The sequence below is a fragment of the Cygnus olor genome, chromosome 3, assembly GCF_009769625.2.
Source record: "Cygnus olor isolate bCygOlo1 chromosome 3, bCygOlo1.pri.v2, whole genome shotgun sequence".
NCBI lineage: Eukaryota > Metazoa > Chordata > Aves > Anseriformes > Anatidae > Cygnus > Cygnus olor.
Window position 1 is genome coordinate 28236533 of NC_049171.1, and position 27922 is coordinate 28264454.

The 27922-nt window shown below is 36.7% G+C and overlaps 1 protein-coding gene across 1 annotated transcript in view; it reads right to left on the minus strand.

Annotated features, from left to right (window-relative positions):
• EYS (eyes shut homolog) overlaps positions 1–27922 on the minus strand; it is an 856207-nt gene that overhangs the window by 24984 nt on the left and 803301 nt on the right. Inside the window, exons 41-45 of the mRNA XM_040553008.1 lie at positions 22061–22243; positions 16276–16442; positions 15927–16071; positions 9157–9331; positions 1627–1799 (exon numbers count right to left, since the gene is read on the minus strand). Coding sequence (XP_040408942.1) covers positions 1627–1799; positions 9157–9331; positions 15927–16071; positions 16276–16442; positions 22061–22243 — 843 coding nt within the window. The remainder of the gene's footprint in view (positions 1–1626; positions 1800–9156; positions 9332–15926; positions 16072–16275; positions 16443–22060; positions 22244–27922) is intronic.

A 27922-nucleotide genomic window follows, 5' to 3' on the forward strand; every position in this document is an offset into this window, starting at 1 on the left:
AATTTGCCATCCACTAGAAGTGCAAACTCCGCTTTGAAAAATCTCATGATAATTCATTACTCTGCCAGAGTAAGGTGAAATGCAGGGCACGGAGTTTGGTGAGGACCCATAGACCCTACTTATAAAAAGAAAGCTTTTAAATAAAACAGAAAGGAACCCTCTAATGTGTTTACCGGGTGGAAGAATTACTAAGAGGATGACAATCTACAAGAAATACAATTTTCTATTGCTCAGTTATAAGCTCTCTCTTTTAGGTAATAGTGGCCATCACAAGAAGATCCAAATCTATTAGGAAACCAGAACACAGGGATTTTTACTTGATTAATTAACAGCTTTACGTATAGCATGCATCCTGTTGGTCAGTGTCCTGAGTCCAGTTGGTATTATATTTTAAAATCTCACTCGAAAATGAGAATTCAAAGTCTAAATGTTCACATGAATAGCCCTGAAAAACTGTTGCAGCAGAGGCAATAGAGCAAGCACATTTTAACCTGGAATAAAGAATTTAACAATGGCTTTCCAGAAGCTATATTCTCTTTGATTTGGGCCTACCAATTGCAAGTGCTCTCTGTAATGGGATTTTGAAACTGTACCAATCTATTGGTTGAGGATTGCAAAATAGGTCAAAAACAGTTCAGCTTGTCAGTTTTGTGCTTGAAACTTGTTCTATAGGCAGAACAAGGAAGGTTGGACATCGGCAGGCAGTTTGAGAAAGGAGCTATTTAACAGTAACTGGTGTTCTTCAAAAGATGTAAAGAGAGCATCTTGAAGGAAAAACATACACTTCTACAATATTCACTTGAATTTGAGAACTGCAGAATAGAGGATGCAGACCATAGTACATCTTTTTGCACAGAGACACTTCAGACACTTATAGGAAAAGTCCCTGAGCTTGTAGCACTTGTGTATGCACATTGCTGGATATTCATTTGTACAATCCCTTACAGGTGAAAACACCTTGATAAAGGTTTCCTATACGTACGGGTAAGAAAAGACTGGCAGATTGAAGACATTTTGTGGGAGACGTTGATAGAAAGTCAGGGACAACAATCACCTGAAGATTATTACAGTGATATTTGCATTTCTATTATCATTCTCAGTGCATCCCTATCCAACAGCTACTGAAGTCAAGAACAACCTCTCCACCACTGTCAGAGGAAATTGGATAAGGTCCTAAATGCTTACTACTTCTGAAATGTTCTCAGAAGTGTGCTTCTGAGCTCTTAAGAGTATTTCTCAATGTACTTCATTATGGTGAGCTTGGGAATTGACCTGAGCAGAGGATCACTATAACACTGCTCTGGAATGCTTCCTGTCCCCTCAGTATCTGACAGTGTCAAACTGCCCATGGATTTAGTTGAATGATTTGAAAAAAAAATGAGGGAAAAAATGGTGTTGAAAATAAGCAGAGTCAGAAAACTATCTAACATTTCACAGTTTTAAATGACTTGATTTTTCTAACAGAAAGGAGTACCAGTTTCTGTCTTTAATAAAATCTATTTTATACCTTGTGACTTCATTTCACATTTCATTCATATTTTACAAAATAGTTTTTTTTTTTTTTTTTTCTGCCTGGACATTACTGTCAAGTAACTCTATGTACAGTGTACTATTCACTTGACATACCTTGTTCGCAGTAGGTACCGGTTGTTCCGAGAGCACAGTGACATGTGTAGCCATCAGGTAATGGCACACAGGTACCGCCTTGCTTACACAGATGTGGAGGATCATGCTCTGGATCACATACTGACACCATTTCTGTGCAAAATGCACCTTTCCATCCAGTGAGGCAGTCACAGCTACAGTAGGTAAGTGAAAGGAAAGAATGCAACATTATTACCAAAAGAAATCAATGGTTCAGTAGCAAAGTAATCAAGATTTTCAAGTCTGGGATACCTATATTTAATCATCTGGTCCAAAATGGCAAATAGAAGAGTGTAGTAACAAAATTTATCATTTACCTTTTTGATCTGTTTACTTTGTAGCAAGAAAATTGTATTTAATAGGGAACATGTTATTTTTAATATTTGAGTTACAGGATCAGTATCTAAAAGAAACAATCAAGTTTGTGGCTATTTTTTGTATTTTGCTCTACAAATAGCTCAAGGAAGATTTGACTGCATAAACTACTATGAGTCAAAGTGGAATTTTAAAGGGAAAGCAAAGCAGCGAAGAGCATTTATAAAAACACAATCGGATGTCACTATAAAAGAACCGTTAACAATTCCAAATTGTAACTACTAACAGGAGTCTATCAGCAACTGCCTTTCATTTAGCCGTTATTCATTTGCTAAATTCTTATAATTGGCAATCAGAGATAGGCTTGGTGAAGCACTTGATGGAAACAAGGATAGTGGATTTGACCAAGAATGAGGGGGCAATCTGAGTGTTATATGACTGTAAATCTATGCCATTATCAAATTGTCTAAATTGACCAGATCACTAGTGAGTGTCTGGTACCTTCTATACCTTTCTTTCATCCAAACCAGGAGAATAGAACAAAAATTTCAAATTAACTTGTAAATTTAAAATTAGTTTGAATTCTATAGACATTGTAAAATACAGATTACACTTGGCACTGATGTTAAAAATGCCCTCCTTATTAAGAAGCAAAAGTTTCAAAACAGTTCAAATGAAATGTGAGACCTATTTGCATTTTAAAATCTAGTGATACTTTATGATACAAAAATAATTCCCCTGAATAAAAACAGTAATTGATTTTTTTCCTAAATATTTTCTCTCTCAAGGCTAAGAATGAAACCTCATCTATTTTGATTGATTCTTAGTCCGTGTCTTTTTGTATATGTGCAAAATCTTGAATTTTTCTTCAAACGCACTGAGCTACACTTTCTCTATTAATCAGCCCACTGTTTCTGGGAAAAACATAACAGGGAGTCTGTGAAACTGCCTCATTTCAAGTATGTCCTGTCACTATATTTCATCTTCCACAGTTCACATACAAGACACGGTGATACTTTTATTGCTGTTTCACTAAACCTTCAGATCAGGCAACACCATGTAAATAAAGCAAAATCATAAAGAGCTATCTGTAATGAAAGGGGAGAGAGGACAAGACCTTGCAGAAGCAAAAACACCTCCATTCATCATAGCATTAGAATGCTTTCCGTCTCACCAGCAACTGTTATGCTTTGATGCAGAAAAGTTACTGAGAAGGGGAAGTAATTTAACTCCCTAAGTGGCAAGCAGAAATGTCCATTTCTTGTGCTGTCAAGCAGGGTGTTCAGAGCCAAAGCTACTAGTGTTGGGAAGTATACACCAAGGTTCTTCTCGTTTACCTTTTTTACATCTGTGTATGTCTAATTTCTTTTCATTATTTGTCTCTTATGACCTAACAAAAGTTAGGTTTTAAAATGAGTTGAAAACTATTTGCATGGAGCTGAACACGTTTGCTGTGGCCGACAGTGCCAACCTCTCCTACTTAACGCTTCGAAGCAAGTTGGACAGGGGTTGAGAAGTTCCGACCCCAAATTTCCTAATCTTCAGAAAGATGAAGGAAGAGGTAGCATTTCAAATCCTTTGCATCACATAGCCTGTCATATTGGTCTAGTTTTCCCTATACTTCATTATGGTTGCATGTTGTTCTACCAGAACAGGAGAACCCAGTGGCTTGTAACATCACCAGTGCTTTGATTCTCAAGTGTTTAAAGACCCATTTCTTTAGATAAAAGAGGTGAGATTCAGTTTGAGATCAAGATACTTAATTTTATGTATGTATGTACGAACTGGGGTTCTGTTGCCTATGCATCTACGTTCAGTGATTCCTTACATGCCCACACAGCCTCCAGTTGCCTTCCTAGAGGTATGTGGGAGAGGAAGCTTGAGAGCTGGAAGACAAGACTGCCAAAAAACACTGAATGCTTGTTAGGGAATGGGATCCTAGAGTAGGTGCCTGAGCTCATAGGTTAATGGATTGATTAATTAACATCCAGTTAATGGATTAATAAATTAACATCCAGTAGATCTAGCAGAAACAGTCAGGGGAACTAGAGCAATATCCACTGACATTATTCATATATTGACAACCATAACTAATGACAAGGACTGCATTCAACTGCCTCAACACAGGCATTTAGTGCCCTCTGACATGCCTTGGTGAATCTGAGAAATCTGTGCAACTAGAAGACAGAAGGTCCACAGAAGACATGCTCTTCTGGACATCCCATGGAGACCAGGAGAGGTATCCCAAGATATGTGCTGATGTTAAAAGACAACTGGAAAGGCCTGGACCTCCACTGACTGTGGATCAATTGACATTGATCTTACACATTTAGCTTACCTGTAGACACTTTATGTGTCTTATGAGTTAAATCTCACTGCAAGATACTTTTCTATTTTAAGGGGTTTTGAACAATATGGATTAAATTGATTCCTCTGTGCCTCAGCTATTAAGTTTCTCAAGACAACTGCCAAAATGCCTCTGATTTTTCTTTATCATATTTTTACGTGAAGAAAGGATAGGAAGGCCTTCATATATAACTTTGATAGTGTGACTTAGATGAAATTGGATAATTCTTTTTCCTAGTCCTAGTTTTTCCAAATGATTCTTAATAGGGTGCACTGCACACTGTATATATATGACAAAGATGGGCCAATTCAGGAAGCAAGAACTGTCAAATTCACAGCTCGTGGAGAAATAAATAATAATAAAAAAAAAAATCACTTTTGATTCTGGAAGTTTCAGATATTATTTAGAGTTTTGTAATCTTTCTGTTTAGGAAGTTCAATTATGGTTTAATTTAATGTCAATTTGTTTTTTTTTTTTTTCTTCTCAAATGCTTAACAGTGTCACACAGTGTTCACAGAATGGGTTTCCAGGCTCCAAGTCCAGTAACAAGGCCAAAGTCAGCTCGCAAATAAGTAACACAGTTTCTGCATCAGTAGGGACAAAAAGCACTGTTGATGACATAAACCTGAAATGTGTTATATGAAAATTTTGGCAACATTAAAAAAAAGAAAAAGAAAATTCATTTCACTTTATAAACTATAAAAGCAATATGCTGGTATCTTACTACATGAAATCCTTATCAAGCTAGAAGAATTTACTGAACTTAATCAGGAAATAACTAAAGGTACGAAAGGATTTCTGTGAAGAAATTAGAATGTTTGCTTATATCTACTGTGGTTTCCTATACTAAACAAAGAGCAGTCTCATATTAAATGTAGAAAATATCAAGTTTAAAATGTCATGCTCAATGCTAACAAACCTGTAACTTTCTATAGTTAGACAAAAGTGATGTCAAATAAATAAATCTTCTTATAACAGAAGGGATTCAGCCCTGCAGATTCAGACACCTGCATATGTGCAGGTGTATGTGAGAGTAGGTGTCTACATTTAAGATGTGCATCTATTCAACAGAGATGAGAGGCTCAATTAATTTACCTAATCAGGTAGGCCAACTGAGACTAGGCAGATGTCTGCTGCCAACTAACACTTCCCAGGGGTATCCCATCTGGCCTCCAACTACTTTTCAGCTGGTCTCTTCAAGGAGAGAGGACAATGGTCTCTCCAAATCCTGTATTACATTTGCCAGCATATGGATATCTCAGATCCTGCATGGTTTCTCAAATTCATACAGTCCTGTATTAGCCACATCAGGCCAACCCAAGCTACTGGAGATTTCTGGATATATTTAGTAAGTTTATATTGTATTGGAACTGAAAGATGCTGAACAATGGAGGAGATCTTTTAATAAAAGTGGCTTTAAACTAAGGCAACGGAAAACTAGAACATTAGTGAAAAACAGTTTATCTTCAGGCTATAAGGCAAAAATAGAGCATGGAACAATTAAGATTGGAAGAAAATTAATGGTATTTAAGCAAAGAGTACTATGGAAGTCTGCACAAATTTTCTACTAAATCTGCCAAATTAGATGACAATTTTAGGTAGCAAATCCACCTCCCAAAAAAGTAAAAACTTTTATTGATGTAAAACAATTAAATAGAGAAATGCCTTTTTCCTTACAAACCATAAAAGTATGTCCCTTCATTGAAAATTGTTTCAGTCCTTGAATTGAAAATTGTTTCTAATCAAATTCAACCTAATAATGAAACTACAACAGCTTACCTTATGGGGTATCCCTGTACTATATAGAGTTATGATTTAATTTCCCGAACCTAAGTGGCTAGTGCTATTTGAAATGCTAAAGAGTACTGAGAAATCCACATGTGCCTCAGAGATATGACAGAAGACTAATGCAAGTCTTGAACTCTTCAAAGCTGCTGCTGAAGGCCAAATGGTCTACTCAGAGGTACCTAAAGTGCCATTACAGGCTTATATTCAGCAACTGAATCCTACCCATTATGTGTGATGTTCTGTTCAAAGTACACAGAAGACATACTTTTCCTCTCACTTCAGCAACAAGCAATAGCTATAACACTTCATAGACAATCTTACTGGATGTAATTGCCATAAACAAAATAATGGAGTATATTACTGCCCCTTGAACATAAAATTCTTCATTTTACTATCCAAATATTTCCTCTTAATTTTGTTAATACATAGTAGTTCTGCTCTGTTGTTGGACAGAATGTAAAGTTTTATGCTGTACATTTCTGCTTCTATTTAAATCAAAGTATTATCCCTGTAGCAACTGAATCTACAGCTTAATGGCACTGCACACTTTCTGGCAGAGTGGTGGAAGCAGGACATAAAAATAGCTCAAAACAGCAAGAAAAACAGGAGAGATCTCATTTCAGGAGAAAATATACCTGAACACAAATACAGTTCCCTCAAGGACTCTGCTCTTCAGAGGAACAGAGGTGATATGAAAACAGAGAGAAGTTCCCCCTGAGAAAAGCAAGACAGTATTGACAGCTACTATACATTGGCAAAAATCATATGCATGCTATATCCAGGCCTCTTTGGCTTTTTTTGTTGCTGTATGTTTTGTGAGGAGAAGGTGGCAATTACTGGTACATGCATGCATACATACATATTATCTGCGACAACCTAGCTGCCGTGAAATATGAGGTCAGGATTATAATTCAGTAGGAGGTCACTACAGATTAAAAACAAACAACTCACCCCTCTAAAAGCAAACAACCCCCACATTTTAAAACGGTTCCTAAACAAATCTGCAATTAAAATTATGAAACTATAATGATGAAAAAGAACTTTGCCTACAATATCAAGCTTCCAATGTAGCCCAATCACCAGCTGCTACTCTAGCCTGTCACCTCTTTTCCAAATGTTTTCTAGGTCTTGCTGGTGGTGGTACTGTGCACCTTGCAGGCCAGAAGATGACTTAGCAGTGCTGGGTAAGTTTCTGAAGCCAGGATTTAGGTTGGTATAGGTGGGCACATAGGAGGGGCATGCTTCAGCCTACATTTCTGGTATTTTTATTGCAGTTTTGGTTTTGTGTCTCCTCTAACATCACTGTAAATGCAAAGGGTGCCATTTTCCTTTCTTTTTCCTCAGAAAGATCAAACACACTGGATGCCAAGGACTTAATAGTTCTGGAAGGAACCTGCAAAGTCCAGTAATTGGGACACTATAGCTCAACAGTCAGAAAGCAATTCCAAATTATACTTTGTTATTCAGGATTTTCAAAGCATTTCTTTCATTGCTTTATTTAAGAGCATATAAAGATGCTCTTAAGGGAAATGGGGAGGGGAATTACATACTACATATCAGGGGTGAATTTTCCAAATTGTAAGTAAAGCCCTACTAGCTTTAGAAGCACTAGTTTTGTACAGGTTTTCTTACTGATAAAGATTTGTCTCAGGGGCAACAAAACCAATTACCATTTAATTTTCTCTCCAGTACACATTTAGGAGCTCGTTTTTAGCTTGACAAGTATGCAAACTCTTTTCTTTATATTACAACGAAGGGACAGGTCTTTGTTTTTTGAAGAAGAATTGACATACACAGAGGCTCCACAGTGTAAAGCCTGTCTTTCCCTTCTTATCTGTCTTGCTGTCCGCAGTGTTTCCAGTCATTTTTTTCAGATGTTTTATATCAGCACTTCTTTCTTTTTTTTAAAAAAAATATGTAAATATATGTTAATAAATGAACACACGAGGAAGTACATGAGGGAAAGCAAGTATAATTAATCTTGGCAGATGCTTTTAAAATCAATAGCACTCTTCAGCGAAGGCTTTACAGCTGAGTTACAAAGTTTGGAAACAAGATTTATTACAATGGAAATGTTGACACACAGCAGCAGTTTGGAACTGCAAATTCACTTTCTTCTTTGTGTCTTACAGACTAGACACAAAGATCCATCTAAACTTAGTGATAAGGCATGAAAGACTTATCTGTTGTGCCAGCTAAAGACCTTTCCGCCCCATCAGCACTTATTATCTGATTGATCAGCCAGCTGAACAGCTCATATGATGAACTGACCTAGTTCAAACAGTTTTGACATAAGATCCTTACTAACCTGCCTTGTTTTGTGTGGAATGGATTAAGAACGCCTTGCATGAGCAGGCCAGCCAGCAGATCTGGGAAGACAATGGTGAATGAACACTTGAGAAGGGCATGAAGCCAGGGAAGGTGCATTTGAGAGAAAGCAAAGTATCCACACAAATGATAACTGGAGGCACAAAGACCTGTGTGTATTAGGGAGAGACTGAGCAGCAGAGAATTACACACAGATGCTCAGTAAGGTTGTTCCTATGATTTATACTGGCTCAGAACTTTCCAATGTTAGACATTCAATGATTTACTCCAGAAAGAGGTTGTCAGAGAAAAATACTTTTTTTTTGGTCTACCAGCCATGCTCAGGCAATGTTCGAGCTCCCCTCTTTGCTATTTTGTTCTCCGATATCTAGGATGCTACTTAGTTTAATTAAATGCCGTTCTGACACATCTAGTTCTAGCCACACATTTTGTGGTAAGTCTGGATGCCAGTGACTTTAGCGGAGTTTGACCAGTCCGTGGAGCTTCTTAAAACAGACCCTCAGCAAATGTCCTAAGAATTTTTAAATTTTGGTTTTGATTTTATTAATTTAAGATTCAAATTCTATTTTTAGTTCTGTTATTTGAAAGCAAGAAAATCTTTCAACAGTTTTCTTCCTTTCCAATAAAATGATAGCTTTCTGGAGACGTCTGTTATTAAGAAACTAAATTACCACAGTTATTAGGTCTACTGATCAGTCTATGTTGTAATCTAGAAGAAAGTTTTTCATACTTACTAAACAGTAGAGCCACTTTCCACACACTTGCCACCATTTCTGCATTTTATTAAACTGCATGGGGAATCTTTACATTGTCCAACACTGCGACCTGAATTGGGGTGACCTTCTGGAATCCCTGGTGATTTAAACTCCTGATTCATGTTGGTGCGAACTTGAACATCAAAAATGCAACCTTAGAAGTAGAAAGGAGAAAGAAGTGGAGTTTACAACATATACAGGGATACATAGCAAATCAAACAGAACACCGTCATCCCTCACTGAATGGGTTCCACCAGAACGTCTTCAATGTCTGTGCAATCATACCATCTCCAAGAGCTAAAGTTATCTTGGCTACTTTCTGTTCAGGCAAACAAGTGAAAGATTTTAAGATCCCTCCTTAATAATAGGTGAAACAATAGAATTAATTTCTCAAGGAATAGACAGAATGCAGAATCAGTGACTAAGGAGTGATGTGGGTGCAATTTCATGTTTACATGTGCATGCTTTTACAAAAATGCATCTACATCGGATAAAAGACTTAAAAAAAAAAAAAGGGAGAGAGGACAATAAGCCTGTTTGCTGTAAAATATGTAAGAATTCAGAAACCATTGGCTAATGCAGGGAGGAAACGTGGACTTGAATTTCTCTAGGCTAAAATAGACTCCTTCAGGGAAAGACCAAGATTCTCCCCTCCTCAGGTAAATGCTTCAATCCCTGTTACATACAGATCATATCACACATGACCACAACATTTGACAGTGTGTATACACTGCTCCTTTAGGCCCTTGCTCTCAGAAAATGATTACAAATTTTCATCTTTAGCAGTAAGGTAAGCAGTGCCAGGATCTGTTCCTTGGTTCTGTGGGCCAAGTAACCTTAAGTAAACCTACTTAAGGTAGGTTTACAAGGTACAGGGGTACCCTAGTGTATCCACAGCTGTATCACCAAACTGTTACTAGCTTCCAGAACAGTATGGGTGCATCCGAACTACTGATGGGGAATGGTGCCGACATTATGTCACCCCTAAATACACCTAATAATTGTTTGGGAAAATGGGGATTGACACAGACCAAATATATGACAACTGTAAGAATTTATCTGTAGAGATAATTGAGTCAGTGACTAGATCCATACACTGACATTCTTTTAATTTGCTAATACATTGGTATCCTAAATGAAAAATGGAGTCAAATGTTCAGGGTGGAGCAGAGCTGTTTCCGACTCACTACGTCCAGGCAGCTCCTGCTTGACCTGTGGGCTTTCTGGGGCTTGCCCCTTTGGAAACATTTTGGTCTTCCTAGTGACTACACAGGATGGTTAGTCTGACAGGTCTAGCAGTCCATCAGCATTTGTGAATCACTTTTTCGGGTCTACATGCTTATTTATGTTCTGCAAAGCTGAAGAGTATGCCTTATATTATATCTTTTTGGATCAAACTCTAAGTAGCTTCTCAAAATATACCTGACCAAGTGGTTCAGAGCCATATTTAAAGGTGACATTAAGCACTTTTGAAATGTCATCCAGATCTATACATTAATATATACCATTTAAAACTAAAAATCAGACTTAAACCCACTTCATAGTGGGTTTAAACAGTGCAAAAAATGAATTTGAAAGTGCTTATACCTTTCTATACCTGATTTATATATATTTATATGTATTAGTTGAGATATAGTGAATTCCCACAGTGCTCAAAATCCTGAGAATAGTAGGTTTTGAGCAGTGCATGCCAGACGCTCCCTGTTTAGCATTAAAAGTGGGGAAAAGGCATGATATGAAGACTGCAAATAATCAAACTTTTTTTTTTTCTAATTCACTTAATATAATTTTTTCATGATTCACTGAAATCATTTAAGAAACAAACTTGCACCTGAAAGACAAAATAAATGTTCAATACAAAATCACTAAATGACAGTATGTTTGAGGTTGGAAAGGACTTCTGGAGAAAATCTTGCCCAACCCCCCTGCCAAGCAGATTCACCTAGAGCACATTGCAGATGTATTTCTATCTATTTATTTATATTTATCTCTCTATATTTCTACAATAATGGGTATTTCTTCAGTTTTTAATAGATATCAAGAACATACGGACTTTCTCCATTGTTTGTTTCACAGTCAGGGACTTCATAATTCATGCAATTCTTGTGACAATTCTGGAAAAATATAATTGCTTTGTGCCTTAATATTTATTGATATAATTCTGATCTTGTTAAGAATTTATGAACATATGAATGGTTGACTTGCAAATACTTTGACTATATATAATTTTGAGACTTCTCCCTCTGATCATATTATCTTTATACAAAGAAGTAATAGAGAACAGGAGTCATTTCACATTCCACTGACAAAACTATTTGTTGACCCTCAGTAGGGTAAGAAAAGTGTGATTTTCACAGTCTAAAGAAGCCATGTTTCAAGAAGAGCTTTATAAATCCTAAAATACTATTCATAATTTTACGTTCTCACATGAACATTCATTGAACACTAGTTCATTGGACCTAGCTTTATGTAATAAGCCATCTTCTCATATAGCAATATGGTTTGAATTCATTAACTGATGATCAAACTTTTCAAACTTGGGTTTAGAAACACTTGACATAGTGACAAATTATACAATCTGTAAGGTAGGCTGTAGCTTTTTAGTCCCTCAGAGAATTATTAAGTAAGGAAGGTCAATAGCAGCTATGCAAAACAAATACACTTTAGATATCTAGATACTGAAATAAATATCTTCATTTTAGCTCCGCATTTCTGCTTTTATTTTTTTCCTTCATTTTTGAAAAACATGCCATTAGACTTTAGATTATCAGACTATTCTGTTGAAGGTATGTGTTTTTTATTTTTTTAAGGATCATAATTTATATCGACCAAAACGTAGCAAGACATCTATTTTAACAACTGTTAGAACAACATTAGAAAAATTTGCTTTCTTAGGATTTTTCCTTATTACACACACTTTGTAGTTCTGTTTACACTGCCACATAGCTGGTAATTTAAAAACTCATATTAGGCAATTTAAATCAAACCTAGCTTGATGACTGTTTGCAATCTTCATATTACATCCCTCCTTTGCTTTTAACAGTGTTAGTTTTAGGCCACCACATACTCAGTAAATCCTAACTAATGTTTCATCTGTTTATCGGTAGTAGATAAAGCATGTTCTGTTCTCATGAGTCTTGCTAGAATGCTGAGAAAAATCAGCCCAGTGCTCTGTGTAAACAATGGAAAGCACAGTGAGTACCCAAGAACTGAGAAGGTCACCATGGAAAATAAACTGGCATTCGTGACAATGACTAGTTTGATCGTACCAGCAGAACACCTAGGTTAGAAACAGCTCCTGAGCATTTGTAAACACAGCATATAGTAATTACTGGAGAGTATTTTGGCAGAGCTTTGTGAGCTCAGTAGAGATTTTCATTTAATTTTCTTATTTCTTCTAACTGTTAGTCAGTGGGATGCAGGTGAAGGACTCAGAGCAACAACTCGAGCAAGCACTACACAAACTTCTGCAGAGGAATCAGCTGATGAATGCGCCTTCTTTCAGACGTGAATTCCCTTTACTCTGCCAGTTCTGGGCCTCTTAATGAGAAACTGCCAACTATTCTGAATAGCGGAGAGGTTTTCTGTCACAGCCAAGTTTGCAAGAGGAACTCAAAAGAAGCTCCTGAATTTATGAGTTGAACTCAGTTTGATCCCAAAGATCAGAGTTTGATGCAAGTTAGCTGAAAGCAGATGCAGCGAGACAGTGAACTCACAGAGGACGCACTACTACCTCTGTCGTAGTATTGTAGTCTTTCGTCTAGTGGCTCCTTAGACCACACTTGGAGCTTTCTGTTAATAACTTTTTTACTCTAAATGTAATGTATAGTTTTCACCCCAGTCAAACAGAGCTCACAAAACAGATCCCTTCCTTCTTTGGCTCCCCTACCAACAACAATATCTGCCACTCTATTTCACCAGATCCTTAATGATGTCTGCTCCTTCTGTGCTGCCCCAAATAAAAGGAAAGAAAAGGTTTCTCCTTTAGTATAGTCATAGAAGTGCAAGCATAATTTTGCCTGTTTTTTGTCTGGTTTTCCCTGTAGCTTATCTTGCAGTATTACAAACCTTTAATTTTAAACCAAATACCTAATGTCATAACATTCTCCTTGTCTGTTCTTGTCTTGCTTTTGCAACTCACAGATGACAAGTCCCTTTCCTTTAGATCTTGAGGGGACAGTCATGAAGCAGATACAATATCTCTATAGCCATGCAAGCATTTTGAACTCAGTGCTCATACATGACGACAAACCCTTCCCATTTTTTAATATACCATCATGACATAACAATTTGTACACAAGAATGGACCTAAAGCTTGTTCCTCCCTGCTAGTCCACTGTCTAGGCTGCAACCTTAGCTTTGATCTCTATTGTCTTCTCATTTTCCTGCTTGCTGCCTTGCTAGACGAGCAATGGACAAGTGGGGATCAACAAAAAGTCCCAAGAAACTGATAGAGAAATGCTACTTTGCATAAGGCTGGAGGAAGTCATGTTCCTGATGTAGCGTTTGCATTGTGAAGGAAGAAATAAACATTTCCTGGACTGACAACTAGAAAAATGTTTGCACCCACTGCTTTGTAGCACAACTCTTTTGAGACCAACAAACCCAGCGAAAATAAGACTTTAAAAGAGTATAGTATTGAAAGAGTTATGAGTATACTCCTTATACATAGTTTAATAAAGACATTTATTTTCAGTTCCATCCTCTCCTATGGAAATTACTTCAATAACAACTGCTAAAGACACGTAACCTTGCATGAGCAAATGGTCTGAAACAGTAGCTGTACAGAGGAAAATCCTGAGTGATTGCAGACTGTTACTGGGGGCAGTGGGTCTGCAGCAGCAAGGCTGACCTTCTCAGTGTTTCTTGATCCAATAGTAATTGCTTATAAAAGGAGAGGTACACTGTGCTATTAGAAGCAAAATGGTTTTAATAAATCATGTCTTTAAAAACAGCCAACAAAAGCTTTCCAAAAGTCTGAGGGTTTTAATCAACTATATGGTAGACAAATTTATCTTGTTACTTCCAGAGTTTTTATGTGGACTCCCTACAGCTCCAGATTGGCTGAAGTACAGTGGTTACAAATTTTTCTTTATGTTAATGATATTGCAGTTCCCACTCTGGAGGCCTATGGAGATTTATTTCTGGTCCTGGGGACTGAGATCTGAACCTGGGGAGACTTCTGAGTTAGAAGAATAAATGAGATGCTGACTACACAAGAAAAGGTCATAAGAAATCAGTTGTAGGGAAATGTAGCTTCCTTGAAAGTCAATATGATCTGGAGAACAGAGACAAGATGATACTGGGAACCAGAGCATGGAATTGATTACCAAATATAAGAAATTTAATGCTGTGAATGACAGGGACAAAGAAAAAACTGTTTATGTGCTACATTTAACAAAATTTTGACATAGAACCTTCTTTTTAAACAGTAAGAAAAAATGATCAATAGTAATGGTAACTAAGAGTATGTGAGTTTTGAAATATTTTGTATTTTTGTCATCATTTTATGATTTGCATTGTCATAAGATCAAATGTTGAGTTTATATATCTATTTAAAAATACACAAAAGAAGGGCAGTTCCTAGAAACTTGGAAGCTCAGAGGATTCATTCGCATACACTGGCATCCAGAAACTATGAACTACACTTGGAATAAAGGATCATAGAGAATACACATTTAGAAAATTACTATACTATTGGATTTATCCTTTGAAACCAGACTTAAGAGATGAGTTAATAAATTCATAGATGTCAGCAAATCATAGATGTCAGGGACAAAATCAGATGGATTTAAGTTGTCTTGGATTTATGCTTGTCTTCGTGAACTTGATTTTGGGGAAGTTTCTTAATAATAAGAAAAAGTAAGGTGAAGGCTAGAAAAGAGGCAGTTTGGCACTCTTATTGGCAATGGAATGTACTAGTGTATGAAAGTGAATTTTATTGCTATACTTCTTAATACACCCCTGATTCATAACTAGGAACTCAAACTTTGCTCTGCTATAAAATTTGCTCTGCAATAAAATGTTTTACATTCATGTGAAAGGCTTTCCAGTGTTTAAAACAAATTGAAGTTTATCTAACAAATTTTGAGCACGTTTTTTTTCTATAGAACTAAGGAATGCATATAAACAAGTGTTGTGAGCAAATCCTTTGCTGCTGATCCAACTGATAGAAGTTGAATTAAGATTTCTACAGAGCTTAAAATACGAAGCTTAGAGGTAGGAATTATCATCTGTTATATAAATAGCTGAAATATTCCTTATAGACATTACGGACACCTAACCTGTCCAGAGGAAAAAACATAATGTCAGGGAAAAAAATAAAAAATCAGATTTTATGATGCCCTATCAGAAAGGAGTCTTCAGCATGAAAGCAATTACCCAAACCAGCACTGCCAGGGACAATGGCTAGAACTAGCTGGGAGAAGAATCTAAATCACTTTGACGTAGGGAAAGGAAACTGTTTTGGAACGATACAATACAACAGGGGCAGATAAGAAGAAATGATAACATGGCAAAACTTCTGCTTTTATCAGAAACAGAAAGTGTTAAAAATATTTAGCAAAGCCTCTCCTTGCATCATGTTTTTTAGTCGCCATAGGGTAATAATGAAAAAGCCACAGGAATTTCAGCCAAATAAATTCTAGTTTGTTTCCTTTTAGGATAGAGTTTTTAGATCCTTATTTCATAGCCAAATGAAACAAGCTGACACATGTTTTAACAGGAATTGAAAACAGTACAATCCTTACCTTGAAAGCTGTTCTTAAATCTGGATCCCTTTGGTAGGAGTTCTGGAGTATACTCGTGATAGCCTCCTAAATAAAACTGACTGAAGACATTGAGTCCAACTAGTCTTCCAGGAGAAGTGACAGTTTTATTCTTCTGATCATCCACCTTTCAATAAAACATTTATATTTGTTACAACAAAGCATTCTACCTTATTTGGGAAAGTCTAAAGAAGAGAACCCTCCAAACTTAACAGGGAAATATAAAACAGTCATTTTAAAGATTTCCATACTGAATGGAGGGGTGTATGGGGCGAGAACACTATCATCTAACAGTCTATCCTTCTAAAATAAATATATATATAATTTTTACCTTCAGCCAGCCTTTCTGGAGGTATCTGCCAAGATGGATGACATGAATTTTGAGTGTCAGATCAAGTGGTTTACTAATGATTGTTGCTGTGCCAGAACCTAGATTGTAGCTATATACTACTCTGCCATCACGGAGGCCTAAGACCAAAAAATCATCTCCATTCAGACCTGAAAAGACAAAATCAGAATAGCTACTTCTTCCAGGATTCAGTGAATACTGCGGCATAAAATATTCTTCAAATCCACGGAAAATACATCAGTTTGGGAAAATTTTAGGCAGGAAGGTTTTAAATTTTTAAGTTACTTTTAACATCCACTGTTCAGCTTATAACACAAATTCTAGTATTCTTGTGGATTTAAAAGAGAAACTGCAGAGATTTATAAACTATTTATAGGTTTTTTGAAGGAAGTTTTTTTTTTTTTTTTTTTTTTTTTTTTTTCAGTAGGGTAGGTTACTGTTGAGCCTGGTGGGTTTAGTAGTCATTGCTGTTCCTCTGCCTGCAATACAAATAGATTCTCAACCTCCTTCAAAGTCTAAATCATACTTAAAACAAACAAACAAACAAAAACACAAAAAAACCTTGAAATTCCAAGTTGCAGAATCCATGGCTTAATTCTATCCCAATACACTTTCACGATAAATACTTTTCTTTTGAAACAGCAATAACCAACAGCCTCAGAACTTGAGGGTAACTGCTACTATGAGGTTAGGACAAGGTAAGGGAAAACATAGGTTTATGAGCCTGGGGAAGCTCAAGCAGCTTCTAACAAGCTCGGCCAGCTGCCCATGACCCAGAAACATCCAAAAACTTTACTACAGCTACCCCTGGTTAGGGATTGCCAAGCACTGGTGCTTAGCACTTAGCTGGTGCTAGGGAGAGACCTTTCTAAGAGCCAGGTGTAGAACACAGCTACTGGAGGCAGCAGTTTGTAGCAGTAGTAGGTGGTTTGCGTGGAAGGGTGCAAGGAAGGAGTCCTCACATCACTCAAAATTCCCCACTCTTTCTTCTTCTGTATCTGTTGTTAACTCTAGAGTATTTATTACTGAAGTTTCTCTGGTCAGAATATTCACATCTCAATTTTCTGAATTTTTCTTAAACTTTCAATTTAGAACTAATTTCTTCGTAAATTTGCAGCACATAAATTAATTGCTTTACATTTAGGTCAATATATGCTATCACAAGCAGAAATTATTCAAAAGAACAATATTTTAAAGGGACATAGTGAGCTTCACAGTCAAAGGTCCCGTCCTGAAGTATCTCCTGCAGTTTAACTCCAAAGCAGGGGTCCTTGCTGGCTGCAGCTATGGTGAAATCAAAGGGAGAACTGGGTGGTCACTCAAGTCAGAAAATTCCAAGATTTGCACATTCTTGAACAGATAAATCCAAAAGGTGACAGTGAACATCATTATCTACAAATGAGACTTTTTTTAGCACTGTACTTTTTCCTGCATTATGGGGAAAAGGTGACAAAACCCATTCATTTATGGTCAGAGACTGCAGCAGAGGCTGTGAATAGACATAGAGGAAATATACTCTTTCCGTGTGTGCTTCTCTTTCAGTAGAGCAATGTCTGAAAAAACACTGGACTGCTGTGAGTGGAAGAGTGTCAATAATCAGATTTTAATGTTTAATTATATTTACAAAGGTGATAGAACAAAAAAATCTGAAAGTTGTAAAGAAATTTACAGAGGAACATTGGGCATTGTGATGGATGTGAAATTACTACATCAGCTAAACATTCTAAGGTGAATATAATGCTGTAAACACTCTATAACCTCAGGAAAAAAAAGTTTAACATTTAATACTGTTATGTAATTGGAATTTCCTTTCTAGGATTCTTCTTAGTAACCCCTCTTAAACACACAAGAGATAAGCTGTTAACTTCCACAAGGACATAGCTTATTTAACTATGAACAGAAATGTGACAATATGATTACTTAGGGTAGGAAGAGATGTAAGTCAGTAAAGTCTTCAAAAAATCTATGCATGCAATATGTATTTTTTTCCTGACGTTGATAGATTCTTAAGATTTTTCTCTCTAAAACTATTTTGTTCTGGGTAAATTGTTATTATTTTAAGGAGGTTTTACACTAATGGCACTGTTCAGAGTTATCATGGACAGAACAAAAATCCAGTGCGGATGAAAGGTATCAAATCAACCATATTTCATGCTGAGGTGGGTGGGTTAGCCTCAGCTAACAGCCATGCTCCCATCCATCTGCTCACTCACTCACCCTCCTCAGTGGGATGGGAAGTGGGGTGGAGACAAGAGCAGGAGTAAGAAAGCTGGTGAGGCTGCCAGCACCTTGCCACGGACACCCTATGCATGTACAGTGTGGCAACTTCTGACCCAGACTGTGGGAGCAGGAGATTTTTTTTTCTTTTAAGAATTCTAACCCAAGCCAGGGGTCAGCCACAAACCTGAGACCAAAAGCAGGGGACGTGTCCACTATGACCAGGAGAAATACAGAGGCCAGTTAGTCTTACTGTTGTGAGAGGTTCAGCATTAAGTTAGGTGAGATATTAGAGATAGGGTGACTTTTGATTTACAGGCTTTGTGGGGTAAGAGGAAGAAAATGTTAGACATCTGTGTATTAGACATCATTTGATCATACTTCACAAGAGGTTAGACACAACATTGACTTAGTTCAAATATAATATGGGAATTAACATGAGATGAAAACTGACTGTAATCCAGAAATATTAACAGAATAAAAGAACAAAGAAGCTGGTCAGAGCCTGGAAATGGAGAATGATCCCATCCTTGTTTTGTGTCTGCGTAGACAATCCAGGCAGGGATGACAGGAGAGGGGAGTTAAGTGGGATACTGCAAGAGAATGCTAACTAAGAGAAATGGGATGAAATGGAGAAAAGGGAACACAGAATATTAAAAATGCTTCCTTACAGCAAGATTACAGGCTGTGAAAAAATCTCATACTTCTCATAGTGAGAGCATTATTGTTTGATATTCAATAAAAGTAAATTGTAGGAACAACAGCATCTCCTCCCAGTGAAACAGGCAAAGTTCACTTGTTAGGAAATGCTGATTTCTGGTAATGAGAATGGGGGTTACTCAATCTCCCCAGCCATTTGAACTAAGAAGAAAATTAATAAAACTGCTACAGAACAGTTCACCTGGCACCTCATTGCTTCCCGGTCTTGCTGACAGCTGGTGAGCTGCTGCCCACCCCTGATCTGACACGGAGGTGCAGAAATGTATTGTTACTGGGTGGCAGTGTTCATGAAAAAAAAATAGATGCTGAATAATAAAAAGACAAATTTCCACTTGACAACTACATAATAAGCTCAGAATGCTAGTATTCTGGTAAATAAAAATGACATCATGGAAGATCCACTAATAATCTTTTTTGTCCTCAGTTCAGCTTAATATGGCTGCAAGAACTGTACGTCACAATAACTTTGACACTACAGGGCACGTCTTGCAGGCAAGGCTTTTTGAAACAGACTTCGGTGCAAAGAAATTGAGTCAGTTGTTTTGATCTGTTTTATATGTAAGCAATTTATTTATTTATTTACTTATTTATTGCATTCTGTTTTGATCATTGTAGCTCAAAAAGAAATTCAGGTTATTTTTCACCATTGATGTTGTCAATTTTATATTTGCATTTTTTCTATCCCAAGTAAAGGCAGTGGACAAATGGTTATAATTTTTGTTTGGTTATGTGTCCTACAGTTTCTATACCGACAGTTTGAAAGTCTGTTCCCAAGGTTGCAGAAACGTGTAAAAATGCTGTGGTTTGTTTTTCTCATTGAGAGGAGTGTTCATTTGTGTTTGTATTACAAACGAGATATTTATTATTATTATTAAAATTTCATAATGGGGACACTGGTTTCTGAAAACTGCTTTCCGAATGACTGGATGGAAATGTTTTGGCAATGGTGACTCCATGTACCATTTCTAATTGGTTAGCTGAAAAGACAAAATTTCCTTCATCTGCAACAATAAATAATTAGTAAGTGAAAGGAAAAGCTGCCAGGGAATAAACCAGGGACTGTTATGGAAGTAAAACGTGGCACCAGTGGTAGACCTGGATGCAATCAAAATGCTGTTCAATATAATTCAGTTAGCAGCATCACCCAAGCCTGACCATGTCTCACTAAAGGAGGGAAAAAAAAAAAAAAGGAAAAAGGAAAATAGAAAAGCCAGATTCACACAGAAAAGTCATAGAAAAGCCAGATTCACACACAGAGGCAAAGCAAAGTTTTGTGTTTAAAACACTTCCAGTGGTTTAATATTTGTATTAAGCTAATTTGGATAACCAACTCGATAAATTAAGTAAATCAGCTTGTGGTTGTTGGTCCATTGCTGTACCGAGGTATCATGGCACAGTGAAGTATAACTGATCAACGGAGCTGCACTAACTAAATTTGACAGGATCTTCCCAAATGAAAAGTAACCAGCTTAATTACATCACAGATATGTAAACTGCCAAGCCATTCTAAGCTGACGTGTTATTTTGCATTGCAATGGGCTAACTCCCCTGTCTGCCACAGAATGTACAGGAACTTCAGTTCTTAAGAAACTTAACAGAAAACAAGACTAAAAATGCCCCTAATGCATGAACGCAGTAAACTGAGGACACCCTGTATCTTATTGCTATGATGTACTAGAGTAATTTTGTGCAATGTGTATGTAAATTAGACATAAAGGCACATCACCAAACCTCCCTTCTAGGCTTTGACAATCTCATTCAACAGCTCTAAATCCAAAAGTTAATTCCAGTTGCAGAAACAACTATGGTAAAAATGAGTAATATGTTTCCAATGATCTATGTACTATTAAGTAGTTTCTACACTGACTCCTGTATATCTGCATTAACATTTCATTAACCCTTTTCCTAACTTTCATCAGTATTGTAGGTCCTGTCTTGACAGTGATGCTAAAATGGATGAAACACAAACAGTAATATTTTACTCCATTTCAATGTTGAGTCTATGTCAGTCTACTACATGGGCTGCTGTGCAGATACATAAAACATTGTTAAAATCTTAGTGCAAGTATTGTAAGCAGATTTATATAACCCACTTCTCAGCTGTGTTATTCAGACCAAGTTGAATATCTTGCTGTACAGATTCCAGCAGAACTTATAGCTACCTTGGGTTAACTTGCATTGAGTGATGTCAAGGTTAGGGTCTAGTATTTCACATAAAGAACACGGAGTCCAATTCTCACTGCCACAGGCTGTATTTCAGTCCTGTGGGCCATGGAAGTGCAGCCACTGTGATAACAGCAGCAATTCATGGCTGTTCCTCTGGCAGGTTGTTTGAGGACACAGGAAGAAGAAATGACAGGGTGGCTGTGACATGCTGGATAGATGAACTGGTTTTCCAATAAAATGAGTGTCCATGTAAGAAGATTCGAGGCAGCATGTTTCAAAAGTGGCCACCAAATCAATGTAATCAATAATATAATCGATAAATAAATGTAATTGACAATGAAATGTTTGTGACTGAAAAGAGAACCTTTTCAGAAATCTGCTACCTCAAGCATCAGATTAACTGTTTCCAGTAATTAAAGTTAACAGTTACACTTCTCCTCTATGGAAAAAGAAAAAAGAACAACGACAACAACAAAACCACTACCACCAAAACACTGATTGTTTGCTGTGTGTTTACAAAACTATAAAGTATTGAAGAGATTATTTTCTTCCCAATGAAATTATATCATGAAAAGAATTAAGAAAAAGCTGTGTATATTTTCATCCTACTTGCTTGATGAATATTCTAAAGTCTGTAAGAATATGTAACAATAATAAAGCTTACCTTGGCCCTTTTGTCCAGTGAAAAATATCAGGTTATCTTGTAAAGCTGACTGGTGATTTATCAACTGAAATTTCAAGTGGAATTCATAGTAGAAGGTGATATTTGGGATAGTAGAATAAGCTAGGAATGAAGTATAGCCAAAAGCATCTGTGCCACTGAAACTGGGCTGGCTAATACTAATAACTGCATTTAAAAGAAACAGAAATTCAGTGTTAGGGCAAATTCTTTAACATACGTATTTGCAATTTGTATTTAATAGTCTGTTCTAGAATTAAAGCTTAATAAATAATACCAAAAATTTGATATGCTGTAATATTTTACATACATGCAGAAATAGCTCAGTTTTTCCTCTAATTTTACAAACAGCCCCTCTTTTACAACTGAATTACTGGCAACTACTGCCATCTCCTGGTCTCTGTATAGTATTGTTATAAACTGAAATATACTGCAATATTTACTCAGAGCTCAGATAGACAAAAGAAAACACACAAAGAAATTATCCTGTTAAAAGAAATGCCATCTTACACACATCTCAGTGAAAATGAGTACAGGGATATACTGAAGAGGTTAAGGAATAGTATTTCTTCACAGGTGGAGAAGTAATAGAAATAATCATCACGATATGATGAATTTACAGTGCTGTGAATAGGACCTACATGAATTATATTGTTTCACATTATTTCCTATACCCTTTGAAATGTTTGAATATCTGGGAATTTAGTATATAAAATGTAAAATTTACAGTACTGACAATTAATTTAACATTATTATTATTATTATTATTATTATTATTATTATTATTATTATTAAGGATCAATTTAATAAAAAACTTGTTGGGCATTGACCAAACAAAGCATTTAGCTTTCTAAAATAGTTTGCCAGCTCCTCAAATAGTTTGCCAGCTTCCTCAAAAGCCATAAAAGTTACAAATTCATTCAAAAACCTAACAGTTTTGTGATGTAGAAGTTTATATGGTAAAAAATGGTAGAATTAAAAAAGCAGATAAAAATGCAAATAACATCAAGTCTGTATACATATATCTGTACTGGTAAACAGTCAGTGGAGTTCTGGTTCAAGCACCCACATGGCACCAAGGCCTTCTGCTGGAGCCAAGTATCCAGGCTGCTGTCAATTCTTGCAGTCAGTGCTCAGAGCAAAGATAACATAATGCTTGTATTGACAATATGATTTAGTGAAAAACAGGATAGAAAGGCAGAGTAGCTGAGTAAAGCTTAATCCTGAAAGACTGGGTGTGGGGCTAGATTTTAAAGATTTAAGCACTTATACGCAATTGATCTGAGCACCAAATGTGGCTGGATCTAGCTTTACTAATGATGGCAGTAGGACGGATTAGGGGAGAAAGGAATGCATAGAAGCAGTGTGTACAAACCAGATTGGGAAATCCTGGTCAAGAATTATAATCTTCCCCAAGTAAATCTATGTTAGCCGAAGTACCTTTAAACATCTAGCCCTAAATACTTACAGTTTGGGAGAAACAGTCAAATGTAATTGTGTAAATGATATCACCACCTCTAGTTTGTGGAATCTACTTCTAAATTTGCACCCTGAGAAATCTGCCACATTGACACTTTTTACTTTTTTATCTGAACCTGACAAAAGGTGCAGATGTAGCTGTTGAAAACCTTTTATGACACAAAATTCAAGTCCGCAGCAATACAGTGTGTACTGTCCCATTTATTAAGCACTACTTCACATGTGGCACATTATGCCTTGTTCTGTGATTTCAAACAGGAGCCAGGAAATTTCCATATGAAATGGTTGTTTTGTCCTAATTACAAGAAAACCGGCAATGATTTTGTTCTTCTCAACATAGTCTCATTGAATGTAACCTCAGGTCTTAGAACTTTATGAGTCGTGGATTTGAAGAAGAAACACAACTCTCAACTCTCTAAATCTGGTGTTGGCCTCAGTCCACTAGTATTCTCTCAGACTACCTCAACATGGCTGAGGACAGCTCAAGTTCTCCATTTTTTTTTTTATTTTCAGGAAGCTATGACAGATAGCTCCTTTAATGTGAACTTTCTTTCTCTCTTTCATTTCTCTCTTTCTTTCTTTTTCTTTCTTTCTTTCTCTTTCTTTCTTTCTTTCTTTCTTTCTTTCTTTCTTATTTTTCTTTCTTCTTTATTTCTTTCTCTTTCTTTCTTTCTTTCTTTCTTTCTTTCTTTCTTTCTTTCTTTCTTTCTTTCTTTTCCTTCCTTCCTTTTTCCTTTCCTTCCTTCCTTCCTTCCTTCCTTCCTTCCTTCCTTCCTTCCTTCCTTCCTTCCTTTTTCCTTTCCTCCTCCCTCGCTCCCTCCCTCCCTCCCTCCCTCACTTCCTTCCTTCCTTCCTTCCTTCTTTCTTTTCTCTTTCTTTCTTTCTTTCTCTTTCTTTCTTTCTTTCTTTCTTTCTTTCTTTCTTTCTTTCTTTCTTTCTTTTTCTTTCTTTTCTTTCTTTCTCCCTCTCTCTCTCTTATTTTCTTGCTATCTATCTATCATCTAATACAACACAAAATATTTAAGAGACAAGATCTTATAATGAAGAACTTCATATTGTTTTCTATTCATGCTTGACTTTATAACTGGAAAAGTAATTTCTATCATGTACGTCCACGGAGCCAGGTAATTCTCCCTATTTAGATGGATTTAAACATTGACAAAGGAATGCCTTACAAAGTGAACTACAACTGTAGTTGTAGACCCGTACACTAGGAGGATAGTACTCCCACTGACCAGGTGCTACACAACATAGAGAAAGTTTATGCATAACCGTATTAGATTACTGTATATCAGTTTCAATTCACTGCAGTTTTGACATGTCCTAGAAAAAAAGGTTCAAACATCTTACTCTCAACAAAGAACATATCTCTTTGGTCATTTAAACAAGAATAATTGCAACCCATGTGCCATCAAATGTCAAAACCTTGACATACATTGTCAAATATGCTTAAAATACTTAGAAATATCAGTTTAGAGTCTAATGGATGCCTCAGTGATAGTCAAGTTAGAAACACCTAGATAGAAGTGACATGTTTTGAAGAACACTGTGCAAGGGGGGAAGACCATACTGAAGAAGATGTATCAGAGAATGTCAACGTGACACATTACTTAAGAGTTCTTGAAGGCAGGACAGCTATTTCTGACAGGACCCTTAATGAATGGCTTACATCCATGACCTTTAACATGGATGTACCCTGAACGAACGTCTGTTCAGGGGAAGAAGATGGGAGCTCTTTCTTCAATCCAAAACACGATAAACATTCTGGTTTAAACCTTACCTACACTGCAATTTTACCTACGCTTTGGGTACCCACTATTTGAGTATAAGAATTGCACTTTACTTTCAAGTTCTCCATAAAGAGAAGGCTTACATGGCACCATAACTTATGCACTCTTACAAAAATAAATAAACAAATAAATAAATCTGGTATGTAATAATTGTTTCTTTGTCACAATAAAAAAAATCATATTGGCATTTAATATTTGTTATACTTTTTTCATTTCACAGTATTACTTGCCTATTTCTATTTTATTCATTATTTATTTACAATAAGAAAGAGACATCTAAGTCCTAAGCCTCCCACTTGTTAAAAGCAATGTGCACAAGTACACCATGGGTGGCAGTGATCTGACCACTTGAGGGCATCTATGCTACAGATGTAACAGCTGGCTACCCCAGGTTATATGTTTTGTCAGTAGAAACATTAAGCACATTTAGGATGCAGCTTCTTCTAAAACACACCACTAATATAGGTCAGGTGAATAGCATTCTAAAACGCTAAATTGACCCCACCAAGTACATAAACAGTCTTGGGCAGTAAGTCAGAGGAGAGTATTATAGGTCTCTAAAGTTAGGTGGGATTAAGCCTACCTTCTCTGTATCTTGCAACTACCTCCCAGTCTGCATCTCCTTTGTTTTTGGTATCCGTTGCCTTAAGGCTGAATGATTTAGAAATTCTGAAATAGTTCTCTGTGAAATAAGGAAATTTTTGTTGTTGTTGTTCTGGTTTTAAAGAACAGGAACTGTAGGACACTCAGAAACTAAATTATGTTTTCAAAGAGGCACACAATGGCTGAAGTGGACCAAAGAATTGAGTATAGATGTCTAAACTCCAGGCTAGAGCACAACAGCCACTAAGCATTCCTTGCATATTAAGCTTTTCAGTTTCTTACCCCTGGGTGTCTGAGCCCAGCCCCTTTCAAAATCCCTGACAAGATATAATTTTCTTAATTTGCATCTTTTGGCTACATGAACATCTCCTCTCATCATCTTGTCAGTACTAGGTTAAAGGTGGGACTAGATGATCTCAGAGGTCTTTTCCAACCTGAATGATTCTATGATAATTAAATCCCTTTATGGCCTTTTTGCCCAGTTCTGAGTGTAACCATGCATTTTGCTGGGGCTGTGAAGTACTCTTAATAACATATCCAGCATGTAGGCGCTTAAGGCACCACTGCTGTGCTAGAGCTTCTGGATACAGTAACAGACACCACCAACCAATGGCTTTCAGGATAAACAATTTATCTCAGAATAGCAGCACAGAAACAAAGAAAAATCAGTAGTACAATTACCCAGGTCAAAACGACAGTAAATCCAGTCATTCATTAATATTGGGCTAAGCGTAAGATTTGTGTAACCTTGGTTATTAGAGAGGCCAGCAGGCTGCAGGGCACAGCCTCTTCTCTGGATGAGGAGCTGAGACCCATTGAGAGGTTTGGGAAATTTCAAATAATTCCCCAATTAGACTATCTTCCTTTACTGTTGGCTCTTGGAAGGACTACCTGCACTTGTCGACCAGCCCTCACATCCCACCCTTGCTCCCCTCTGTGTCTGTTCTCTCCCCTGTACATGCAGTGCCTGGATGCTACCCAAAGTGGTGCACAACCACCGTATGGCACTATACTTACATAAGGCGTGTGGTCACCAAATGAAGAAATAACACACGAGGCAACTGTAGCCCCACAGGCATATTTTGTGAAAACAGTTTTAAGTTATTTTGTTTTAGTTCCCCACAGTTTTCTCCACAGTGTTGGAGCAGATTCTGACACCTACTAAAAGTGAGCTGCAGTGTCCAATTAACTACCCTATCTTTAGCAGGCAGGTACACGCAGCCAAGTGTTCATAAATAGTCCTCCCTACAGTGATCTCTGGAGGGTAAAAAGTATTTAGATATGTTAATTAATCCTGAGTCAAAAGCTTGCATTTCAGGCTAATCTAATAAATCTAACTTGTCAGGAGATACTTATCCATGTTTTATCTGTTTCTGGGTGGTTGCTTATAGTTTTATGCCACATTTTAAATCATGATTCTTCTCTGCACTAAGTATTATTTATCAACTGGTCTTTATCCAATCACATCAAAACCTGAAAGGTTACAGTAAATATGTATCAGTGTAAAATGTTCAGTCTTTGAGATATCTTTCATACAATGACCTTCGTTAGTCTAAATTTTAAACACACTACTTTGCCATACTCTTATATATTTTTAACTTAAAAATGCAACAAACAAACAAAAAACCCACATGAAAACCATATGAAAAACACAGTAGTTGGTAAATTCATATCAAGTAATATAACTCTACCTTTTCCTTTTATTCTCTATCTTTTCGTTACAAATGTATGGAGCCAAGGTAGAAAATTGTGTAATCTTGCAGCCCTCCTTTCCTTGAGAAACAGTCCTTCAAAATGTTATTTTAAAAACACTTATTGCTGAAGGAAGAGCAGAGGGCACAGCTGTCTCCAGTGGGCTCCATTATTATTTTCCTTTTTCTGCCTAGCCACCATCCAAGCCAGATTCTCACACTTTTGCTTTTGCAGTATACAGTATGAAGTTATAAAGCACAGAGTTGTGTCCCAAAGGCTATTC